At 36.3% G+C, this 12,498-nt stretch overlaps 1 protein-coding gene across 3 annotated transcripts in view; it reads right to left on the reverse strand.

Moving 5' to 3' along the window:
- The window catches only part of LOC136248841 (uncharacterized), a 30,100-nt gene that overhangs the window by 3,049 nt on the left and 14,553 nt on the right, over window positions 1-12,498 (reverse strand). Inside the window, exons 7-8 of one of the 3 annotated variants that reach the window (XM_066040656.1) lie at window positions 7,297-7,551; window positions 4,435-4,594 (exon numbers count right to left, since the gene is read on the reverse strand). In XM_066040656.1, coding sequence (XP_065896728.1) covers window positions 4,509-4,594; window positions 7,297-7,551 — 341 coding nt within the window. In that variant the 3' untranslated portion in view covers window positions 4,435-4,508. Of the gene's footprint in view, window positions 1-4,434; window positions 4,595-4,648; window positions 5,659-7,296; window positions 7,552-12,498 lie in introns of those variants that run through there. The other 2 variants (XM_066040657.1, XR_010697842.1) reach the window with 2 other exon arrangements.

A 12,498-nucleotide genomic window follows, 5' to 3' on the forward strand; every position in this document is an offset into this window, starting at 1 on the left:
CTTTTGTGTTTTTTTTGTAATAATATAATGAAAATTAATTGTCTAAAATATCATTTATGAAATTTCCTAAGACAAGACCCTATGAATGGCATCCGTACCTATTATATGCTTCAAACACCACTGTGTTAGGTATTCTTTGGCCTGTTCCACCACCACATTTTATGAAGATATTGATACTCCCCAATAAAGCAGTCAGTGGAGAGTGCAATCTACTAGGTGTACATAGCTATTTAAAATTAATACTGTCTAATAGAACAGTCACTTTGTAGTGAAATATTCTAATAGAACATTCACTGATTAAAATGTTCCAAGACAGTTAATTGTAAGAAATGTTGCTAACCTAGAGCATAATGGGAACACTGAATTTGAAGAGCATAATAGCCATTAATAGGCAATTTTTTTATGGGAAATTCCTGAAAGCATTGTGAGCAAAATTTTGAGCATATTTGACTCAGGCCTATCTATCTCACTTTTATAATTTTATCCACTGGATATCATCAAGAGTCCTCTCTATTATGAACTCTTGATATCATTTATTACTGCAACAGTCTACAAGTAGGGACCAGCCTATTTTATTCCAGCATAATGTAGAGCATGTATAATTGATGCCAGAAAGGCATCCAGTTAGCAGTATATAATTATTATGTCTGTAAGCAATAGGGAAGCAGGGGCAGATCCAGGGGGTTCCAAGGGTTCCATGGAACCCCCCTTTTGAAAAAGCCTCTCTCACTCGAGATACTCTAATAGAGCAGTCAAATCGAGATACTTTAATAGAGCAGTCACAGTAGTCTTTTGAGGAGCAGTGTGGCAAGCTATATATCTAGTTATAAAAAAAGAAATATAGTTGGTGAGGTGGCAGCTATTGTCAGCAGGTGATGACTTTTTTTTTTTTTTGGTTTTCAACTTATACAGCTAGGCTAAAGTTGCAATTTCAAAGTGGAACCCCCCTTTTTAAAAGTCTGGATCCGCCCCTGGGAAGGATAGTTATTAAAACTCTACATCTTCATGCATGTATGCAGGGTTGTGTATATGTAAGCAAACACATGTACACATGTCCAAGCCCTAAGATAGGCATCTTTACAGCTATGTTAGCACCTTATAGTCATTACCAGAACATCCCTGGTATGATTGTTACTGGGATACGCTCCTCATCTGACATTTGGAATCAGCATGCTTTGTTACTTCCATCAAGATAAAAATGATAGTTTCAAAATAGGTTATGCTTATGGTTAACACAACAGGCTTATGATCACTGCATGGCCATAAAATGTATAATATAATTTGCAGTCTGTATGGCTCTAGCTCTGTTGCATAGGCCATAGGTTCACCTGGTACATATATTATGGAGATTGTTTGCAGAGATCCTGCCCCAAGTAAAATTCTAGGCTTGTCGAAGTGTACTTCTGCCGAGGATCTATTGCCCAAATGATTTTGTAAACCAATTTAAGAACATAAAAGTTAAGTCTTCTTTTAGGATTGAAACAGGTGTTTAATACTGAGATGCACTATTTTCATAACTTTGTTCATTTACCCAATCAACTCAAACAACAGTCACATTATATATACCATAAAATAGATTATGTGCTTGCTCGACATGTTTGTATCCTTTGGCACTTGAGAAGATCAAGGCCCCTCAGTGTTGATGTATTGTAAGTACAGTCAAACTCCGGTAATCTGAACACTTGTTAATCCAAACAGTACAAATGAGTGTTCTATTAGAGTATTTTGCAAAGGAGTGTACGTTCTATTAGAGTAACTGATCTAGGTTCTGTATTATAATCAATGGATTCACTAGGACAGGTTTGATTGTTCTATTAGAATATTTGCATGATTGTTCTGTTAGAGTATACATCAATCTTTTAAGCTGCTTCACTCAGATTTTAAGGTGTATAAATAGGGGTAAAGCTTGACTCTACATAAGTTAGCCAATTGTGTGCTCTCATCTTCTTTCCAAATGATGATTACAAAGCCAAAATGAGGCTCTCTACGCATCCCAGAAACCAGTTATAGCATCTAAAGCAAGTGCCATTTAAATACTTTACCCACTTTAAGAGGCAAAGGAACCACAAATAAATGATTCAGACTTCAATTTAACCCTGGTACACTCTGTTTTTTGCTGCAATGCATGGCATATACTCTGCTTTAATAAAATGGGGTTGATACCTTGAAAGTTGGTTCTGATCGTGTACTCAAAAGGTGCTAATAAAGCTGGAAAGATGGCTGTCTTGTGGCTTGAATCATTTGTTTGCTTACCCATACTCACGTATCGGTTGCATCTCTTTTAGCTGCTTTTCAACCATATAATGTACTTACCTTTTCATGCAAAACAATACAGTGGATCCTCACTAATCCGAACAGCTCTGCTTCTCTAGTTGACAAAAAGAAAATCTATTAATTCAATGTTATTCAGTTTGAAATCCGTCAAGTCCTTACTTTCTTGGCTACAATAGGCGCAGGGGCGGATCCAGGAGTTGGCAAGGGGAGGGGCACAAAGCCACAAACAGGCTAAGTTGTAAGTGGTTGGGGAGAGCCAGATTCTCTAGTTCGTGCGGTTGCATTTTTGAAGTAGCAAATAATCACCTCTTAGTAGTGTCTCACTGTTGATTTTTGCCATTTTGGCCTTTTCAGATAGTTGTAAAGTCTTAAAAGTTGTTTTAAGGCCCTGAATGTCTTAAACAACTGCAACGCGATAATTATTTTAGAGGCGCTTAGTACGTACGAAGGTGCTGAAAGACAATTTCACGGCTAGTTTGACTTTGGTTTCAGGTGAATTTGTAATAAATGCTAGTAAAATGTGCATATTTTCATGAGTTTCTTGGCCTGACAAAGTTTAGTAGCTATTTTAATCAGAAGTATGGCTGGCTCCTCCACACGGTTAGGGGGGGATTTGCCCCATCCTGGATCCGCCATTGAGGCGGGTGGTTACTTAAGATGCCTCGGCCTTGGGCTGATAACAAAGATAGATAGGCTCCACAACATGTACATAATTTCAAGACATTCTAATGCTTCTGGATGAGCACTTGACAAACACATTAAGAAAATTGTTCACAAGCAGAAACATTAGTTAGGCCACTCCAAGTCATACCTTAGTTTCTGGTCACTCCCAAGCCTACAAATGGATGCGGGCGGGCGGATGATCAGGACTTCAGGACTATAGACTCTACTGTGACAATATACTGTATGGTATTATTATTTGCTCAATTTAGCAAATTCATGTTGATTTTATACTTAACCATGCAACAACATAAGTAGTTGTGCTTCGGCAAAAAATGCACTAGGAAAGTTGTTGATGGATCATGGCTAGCTATACACTGATGTATAGCATTTAAGTATATATATATTTATTTATTTAGAATATACTATAGGAAATGTTTTGCTCATGTAGCTACTTATGCTTTCCAAGTGAAATAAATGTCTCATTAGCTATGTCAGGAAAGTATTACTATGACTTATAGCTAAGTTGTTCAAATGATCATGATACACAATGAAATTTAACTTCTATTTTCACATCAGAAATTCTTCATTCAAATGTAAAGTCTTAGCCCACTAGCTATGTGTTTCCAGCCTTCTATTCAGTAACCTTGAGAAAAGTAACTGTCAAAGTTTTGAGTCATTGAGTGCTCCAGACTACTGTTTTTTTAGTGATCATCTGGGAATGTTTAAACTATAAGGGTTTCTACTTGCCAATCTAATTTTAGTTATGGAAAAGTTTAAGTTTAAGCTCACTGAATGTTGCCGGCTTTCCATACCCCTGTAGTGTTCAGTGATAAGGAATTAGACTAATCATTAGAGGACTACATTTGAATTATAAAGTTAAAGCTATGGCCCATCTGCATGGACTAGTAGTTAATGCTACTGAAATTACTTTAGTTACAGAAGCATTAGTAAAACAGCTATATAATCAAGGACAAAACTAGCTATAGTTAGAAACATTTTATTAGTGTGGCATATATACCTAATATATACCTAATATTAGAGTTAAGAGTAGTGTGACTGCTCTATTGGAATCCCTGAATGCTCTATTAGAGTATATCGATCTTTTGCAGTAAAAAATAAGTGTCTTGCTGGGTCACGTGCACTTAAGCACCTGTAATATTAATAATAGTCCTCATAAACTAGGGTTTCAGGTTTACCATGTGGGCGGGTGACCAGAAACTAAGGTTTGACTTGGTGTGGCCTTATGTGAAGATCACTCTGCTGGACATCCTTGCTTTAGTTTTCCATGTCTACCATGTTGTACACACTCCTCTACAATATAGTTTTAGTGCCAGTCCACAAGTGTCTGTACATAACCACAAACTCACCAGCCAGCTATTTTTTAAGTAGTGTAGAAAAGACTTGTCAACCTATTTTTATATTATAGCCTAGCTACTAGCTAGCTGCATACTCTGAAAGGAGGTACCCATGCACAGTATTAAAAAAAAAAGGAATCTCTACAGTAGAATACAATATAATGGTGGTCATCTTGCTATACATGAATAAAACACAAGTTCATAATATCTGTTGTATTATATTAATTCACTACACAAGTTGGAGATCTTCTGGATCAAGATGTCCACCTCAACTGATGCCATGACCATTGAAACTCTTACGTCTGTAACAGACAATCACAGAGCAGAAAATTCCGTGCAGATAAGAATTCATGCAGGTACTACTGCTATTCAAATAGACCAAAAAAACATTTCAATTATTTAATATATTCAAAAAAAATATTATATGTGTATGTTAGAGACCTAGCATGAGGATTTTCAAAACTGAAGTGAAGCTGACATTGTAACACAAAGATCTGAGGACATGGTCTCTAACAATGGGGGCACTTTATATGAGTATATAGGTGGAGTCATTGTGTGATTATTGTTTTAGCAATAAGTACAGATGGCTGAAAAAGTTTTGTCCAGGAGCAGAAGAAATCAAAGCTTGCACCTTATTGCTGCTTTCTGAAGTTACACTTAATTGGGTAGCTATAGTGAAGGAAATATAATGCCAAGAAGAAAATTGACAAGTTGTTGCTCACCATTGCCTAAGGTATCATATCTAGCAGTGTAAATAACAGATGTATAAACAGTTTGGAGATGTGGATGATTATGTTATCACAAGTTGTTACTTATCACAGTGCCACAGCAGTACAATGGTTACTAGTTGCAAATATGTGAGCAAATACTGACCACACAGATAACATAAAATAACCATTCTGCAAGGAAGCAGGTCTTTAATAAAGTTTGCCTACATTTTAGCTGAAAACAAACAAATGGGCTCTAAACAGGATATTTCTGGACATGTTCATTCATCGTAACAAATATCAAACTTTACTTCCCAAAATTGAATGCTTCTAAGCAGGCATACAAAATGAATAGAATGGTTGAACGCATCTTCACGTGGCCCATTTTCAGATATTAGCCTGTAGAGAGCATAGCAATAAGCGATAGAAAATGAGATTTATACTGGCTGCTTGTCAAAGACCTCATTATCTTCCAAAGATCAAAGCATATTATGTATACCATTTTCTAATGAATGTTTTACTATTTGCTTCTACAAGACAATTCATACATAACATTAGTATGTAGAATACAATTAGTACAAGTAATCAAGTTAATTTTCTTCTCTAGTATATTAAAAGGATGAACATCACATTATTTGATACCCTAGACATGTTTATACCTAAAAGAATATACACATTTCATAGAAATAAAAACCAACGAAACAAGGGAGGTCATCTACACCTGCAGCTTCATTTTTGTAATGATAATATTAAAACAGCCTGTCTATAATAGCCACCAATAGCTGAAGGTGTAGATGATCCCTCCCTTGTTTCATTCCATGCTTTCATGATCTCCTACTCAAACGTAATTTTTTTTAAAAATATTTCCTTCAATATTTTAACATAATCCATTAACCAGTAAATTGCATCAATGGTGCCAGACATATTAGATGAATTGTGCAAGTGAATGCACGCCCTGGTTATCAATTACTGAAAAGCAAAGTAGCCATTCCACTTTGTTTTCAGCTATGTTCTGTATGAGAAACACCTCTGCAATCAATCCATTCACTACGAAAAAATTACTGATGACTCTCATGATATAGCGAATCGTATGGAGAAAGAAGTGGGACACGATGGAGGACAAAGGTACTGTAGCTGCTGTGTTCCAAAAAAGGCAAGTCTTAAACCTACGCAATATCGAACAGTGAAGAAGTCAAGCCTGTAGCCTTAACTATAGTCATGTTATACCTGCTTGAAAACATTAGTTAGTTGGTTAGCCTATACATTAAAATTGCTGGTGATACATTTGTACAAAAAAGCTCAAACCTTTGTGATTCCTACCTGTACGATACAAATTAAAATTGCTATTGTAGTTGTCATGCACTAATAAGTTGCTGAATATCAGTTAATGCAAAGTAATGAACTGCCATAATAGAAAGTTAATAACAAGTATAAGGAATTTTACAACTAACACTATATACGTAGCTACACTGTATATGTACCATTAGAATAAAAGTGCTGAGACAAGAGAGATCATAATTGGGCATTAAATCATCAGATAATGATCATGTTTTAGCACTTTTGATCATAGTGATCCCTAACTAGTAGCTATACACTAGCTTACATTTTTCTGACACTTCTGTTGCACTATATAGTAGTGGATGCCTATACTATAAATCAGGAAAAATTTGCCGACAAAATTTTTCATCGCTGGCTGTATCGACAAAATTTAAAACAACTAATTATTAACTATATGAATAATCTGTGCATACAAATATCGTATAGTTAATCCATCAAAATGTTTTTGTCAATTATGCCAGTGACGAAAATATTTTGCGTCAAAATTTTAATACTGATTTACAGTACAGTACACCACATCAAAGAAAAAAATTAAGTCTGTTGACTTGGCATATATTTACCATGAGCCAAGGAATCTAAGTTAAAATTGTTAACTAAAGTGAAATGGCCAGTAAGTGTTTTCTTGCTTTTCACACTGTATTTGATATTAGATGGACTAATATTATTCATAAAGTTTAATGTGTAAGATGTTTCTAGAATGATTTTTAATGATGGAATTTTAGGCATACCAGTATGCATCATTTTGGGGGATTCCTACTTAAACAGTACCACCATAATGTTTGATAGGACAAGATTTAACATGTAGTTGGGATCTGTGTGATCTTGACACATGTAGTTGGGATCTGTGTGATCTTGACACATGTAGTTGGGATCTGTGTGATCTTGACACATGTAGTTGGGATCTGTGTGATCTTGACACACATGAAATTGATCCACTTATTTACTACATGACCACTAACAATTATCTGAGGCTCCAAATTCAGTTCCAGCTAGTCCTTCTATCCCAGCAAGCTCCTTTATCTTTTCAGTACAATTTACTCCATCAGCACATTTCAACCAGGCATAAGCACCAGGGGAGTGTTCACCATCATTCAATAGCTTGATTATTTTACAATTCTCCATGGCTTCAGAGAGACGACTGAATGCAGTAAAAATCTTCTTACGACCAAATTCATGGTAGGGTAACATGCCAGTGACAGGAGAGGGATCCTCCTCTGTAAAGTAAATTCTATGTTAGTTGCAAATTTACAGTATACAAGCATATATGCACTAACTACTTGACTTCTCTACTCCTAAATTTGAAATCTGGATGTTCAGATAAAATAGCATCCATATTATTGCCTATGTTTAAATTCTAATTATGCACCACCAATTGTACAGTCACAAATTAGGTTTACATTACACACATACATGTATCTCATTTTACAAGTAAAATGAAATATTAAGATTTTCCCTAATGTTTCCTTTGTTACATAATTATGATTGCCATACCGCATGATATAAAGAATGGTACCAGATATATCATAAAACTAATTTGCTTCTGCCCCAATAGGGGCGTACCGAGAGGAGTTCTGAAACCCCTTTGGATTTTACACACCACTTGAAACATTAAGAAATTGAAACTTCAAGTTCCCAGAAATTGGAATCTGTCATGGAACAGGACACATTTTAAACTTTTATATTAGTTAAGGCCACTCCAAATAAGAATGTAGTTTCCCATCCTGAGGTTTTCATTTTTCGGTGCTGGCGGGAGGCTTATTATCATTATTAAAGATTCGACTGCTCTATTAGAGTATCTCGATCTTAAAAGGATTTCAAGGTCATGAAAATGAGAGATAAATGTCATAATTACATGAACAAATAATTACAAAAGAGGTCAGGAGTCCAGTCTCAGGGTTACCAAGTTATTACTAAAAAGTATGGAGCCCTGGCAAGACCAAAAAAATAAATAAACTACATACAAAACTAAACAATTATACATGGCTTCTCAACAGGTAAACAGATCAACTATATCCCAAGTAGTGGAAGCACGGGAGTTAAAGATCCTGTATGAACAGGAGATTGCAACACGAGCTGCTTGCTGAAGAATACAACGAATAGTATTCTTTGGTAGATGGCATACATCGCTTAGTTTAGAGACAGTCTCTGGCATGAAATGGCCCAAACAGCCAACCTCAATTGTCACAAGATTAACTGAAAATCTAGCCTGTTGAAGGTCAGTCAGTAATGAACCATAGCGATCTTCTTTACGGTTCCTTGCAGCTAAAAGGTGATGTTCAGTATTAGTAACTACAGAGAGTTCTAATAATGCAATGGAATCTGTGGAAACTACCACGAGATCAGGTCTGCTTAAAGTAGATGTAATATGAGGTGGAATAGTACTTGGGGGACTAACACTTGCCTGGTAGCCAGGAAGATCTGCATAAATCTTATAACATGGTGGTAAATCCTTCTTAAAGTTGCGAACAAGAACCTGCAGAACAGGGTCACGACGCCAAGTGTATCTACCTTGATCAAGCGCGACGGAACAACCAGTTAAAATATGGTTAGTTGTTGGTTGAGTACAGTGACAAAGGGTACAAACTGTACTAGTGATTATATTCCAGCGAGCCAGATTCATAGGTGTTGGTAAGGTGTCACAACTGGCACGCAATAAAAAAGAAAGTTGCTTTTCAGGTAAACCATACATTAATCTCTTCCACAAGGGACAATTTTGTTTTAGGGTAACTATATCCAGGAATTTATTCTGTACAGTCAATAGTTCAAGAGTGGAATTCCAATAGCAAACATGAGAGGACTGTAAACTGGTACGAGCCTTGCTTTTAAAAGTAGAGGAATGGATGTTAGAAACAGAAGATTTAGCAGCAGAAAGAGCATCAAAAACAACATCTGGTGCATCCTGAAAGTCATTAGACAAGAGAGAATGCCGTAATTCAACAATAATTGGGTCAACAGAGCGTTCAACAGCCAGGATATAAGATAGCTTAGCAGATTCCTTGAGATGAGGCAAAAAAGGAAGGTCTAAAACATCAGGATGGAAAACAGTTCCTGGAGTGCAATTACGAGGTAAATTTAGCCACTATTTCACAAACCTCAGCACAGATGATTGAGCAGATTGAATGGATGACACTGTAAGTCTCTCCACAGCAATATGACAGTGAAGTACAGATGAAACAAAGTTATTAAGGATCCACACTTTGTATTCTCTTCTAATAGAACAGTTGTCGGAGATACAACAAGATTTGCTGTTTGATATTGTCAGAGGCCAGCTTACGAGTAGCAGTGGGAGAAATACCAATTGTCTTGCCTAGAAATTTCGTACAGTTAATACTACAGATATTGATAGTATTACCAGTAAACATTGAGAACTCTGTAGTGGGCGCGACACGATGGCCATTAAAATGAAGGGATACGCATTTGGGAGGTTGAAACTCAAAGCAGATGTCAGCAGCTTTCAGCACTAATGAAGTAAGAGTTAGTTGATGTGAGTCAACTTTACTAGAAATGACAGTCAGATCATCAGTAAAACCTTTTGCCTTGTGAACTTTGGAGGAACAAGTCTTTGGTTCAGCAAAAGCTGCCCTAACAGAAGCTGAAGGTTGGGTGTTAATTGGTTTATCGACTCGAAAGTTCTTACGGTAACAACCAGCAAAACACCACTCAACAGTATGTAAATCCACTGACAGCTCTATATCACCATTGTCACAATGTAAACTACAGGAACCATCACAATAATAGGAGGTGACATTAGCTCTGTACCAACCAGCAGGAGAGTCTGTAGAAGAATCAGACCAAAGAACATAAATAGATACACCAGGAGGAGGTAAATCAGTTGAATGGGGAGCAAATAACTGAGCAGAGTACCCACAATGTTCTGATTTTGAAAGGAAAACAAACAATGGATTGATAGCTAGGTTAAACAAAAGGGGAGACAGTGGATCTCCCTGGAACACTTCCCTATTAATATGGAATATTGTTGTGTTCCAATCAGCTGTGGAAACATAGGCACTTTTTTGCAAGCTTAACAACCATTAGAACCGTTCATTTTAGGTTTCATTGTGCTATTTAGCAATGCAAAATAAAAGGCTCCATGAGAAGTTCCTGAAAGCAGCACAGGAAGTGGTTTTGGAAAAATAATGACAATAATGACCATTTAATGCGGGTGCCCAGACGTGATGCAGGCGGAGGACAGGAAACTACACTCTCATTTGGAGTGGCCTAAATAACAGTTTGAACATGATAGCAATACTTATAGCATTGTTCTGAATTATGATTTTGGTGAAAAGATCGTGATACTCTAATAGAGCAGTCAGGTAATACAAACTACTCTAATATAACAGTCAATTAACTTTAGTGGAAACCCCTTTTCAAAATTCCTGCGTACGCCCCTGCCAATTATCAATTACTGAAAAGTGAAGCGGCTATTATGCTTTGTTTTCAGCTATGCTCAGCCTGTTACACAGTGTTACAAATAAAGAACACTACAAGAAGTATCTCTGCATTTAGAAAATATGGATGATACCGTGATGTCAGCACAAGGAAGCAATTACACTCTATAAACTACAAGTTAAGCACTGCAATAAAGGGTTCAGCACTATACTGCATCAGTTGCACGGTAGCTGCATGCTAGCTAGTTGCACTAAACCATTGAAGAAAATACACAGCTAGCTAACTAATGCTTCTTTAGGTTCACAAGATAGTTAACATACTTATTTATTCAAAACCTCAGCTTGAATATTTCTTTAAATATTGTACAAAATCCTCCCACTTTGAGCTACTGATCCAAGACATGTCAGTATTCGTGCAATCACCTGTCATCTCTTCAAGTGGAGTTGCTTGCACATAGTCATAGTGTAGAGATTGTTATAGGCCATGAAAAGTTAATTATGTTCTCTGGTTTCTCATCAATTTTCGTAGAAGGAATCATACTACCATTAAGCAGCAGTGACAGTAAACAGTGTTCAGTAGACATGCCAGTGCTCAAGCAATTTATGTCAAGATGCACAAACTTAGTATATACATCAACTACTATTTTACTTTGCACTCCATGCTAGTACTACTCCATGCCCTGCAAATTCAAGTATATAGTTCACCACATTAAAACATAAAAAGGAAGTAACATTCAATCAATTTTGTGCGACCTTATAAGTCTAGTATAAATAGTCAACTTCAAGGACTGAATCTTGAACCATTCTTTGGAGGTACCAGGATTTATTGCCCGGGGACTCATATCATTGGTTGTGTGTTAACCGTTATATAGAGTAAAGCTGAAACAAATGTTCAATTGACTCGGATATTCGCTTGGTTGTGCAAGTATTTGAATACCTCCGTAAGTATTTAAATACAAAGCAACTAAACTTTAGCAAATAATTGCAGTATATTTTAGTATTTGTAACTGGATTTTAGGAATTTTTCAATTTCACTTGTAATTAATCTAATTCTAATTATATTTTCACTTATTTCAGTGGTGAAAGGTAATTGTAGTGTATTTGAAATAATACCATGGAATTTAAAATAGAGAATTACAAATTAAGTTATGTAAATTCAAACAAAACATTTCAAACTATTCAGATTATTCGCTTGTTGTACTATTCAAACTATTCAAATACTAAATCAGATATTCGTTTCAGCACTATTATAGAGGTGCCTGTTGTGCAGAGGTTGGTGATACACTAATATACAGAGTCTATGGTGGCATACTGTCAGTAATTAGGAGGTGTCCATTTAAAGGAGTGCCGGTTAATGGAGGTTCTACTGTAAAGTAATATCTAATCCAAAACAGCCAAGCTGTAAAAAAAACAGTGCGGCCCTCAAAAAGGCTATGGTGAAAAAAGATGTGAAATCTAAGGTGGCGGCCAAGAAATGGCTGTGATGGTAGGTTAATGGTAAAAAAATTTAATAACGACAATTCAGGTGAATTTTTGTGCCGCTTGGTCTTGGCAAAAAATTCACCTAAATTGCCGTTATTAAAATTTTTACCATTAACCTACCATCACAGCCATTTCTTGGCCGCCACCTTGGATTTCACATCTTTTTTCACCATAGCCTTTTTGAGGGCCGCACTGTTTTTTTACAGCTTGGCTGTTTTGAATTAGATTTCATTTCTTTTTGTATTTGTATACCACAAAGCTGGCCTATGGCCGGCTTTGGAACTTTTTTAA

The sequence above is a fragment of the Dysidea avara genome, chromosome 3 (genome assembly GCF_963678975.1).
Source record: "Dysidea avara chromosome 3, odDysAvar1.4, whole genome shotgun sequence".
Classification (NCBI taxonomy): Eukaryota; Metazoa; Porifera; class Demospongiae; order Dictyoceratida; family Dysideidae; genus Dysidea; species Dysidea avara.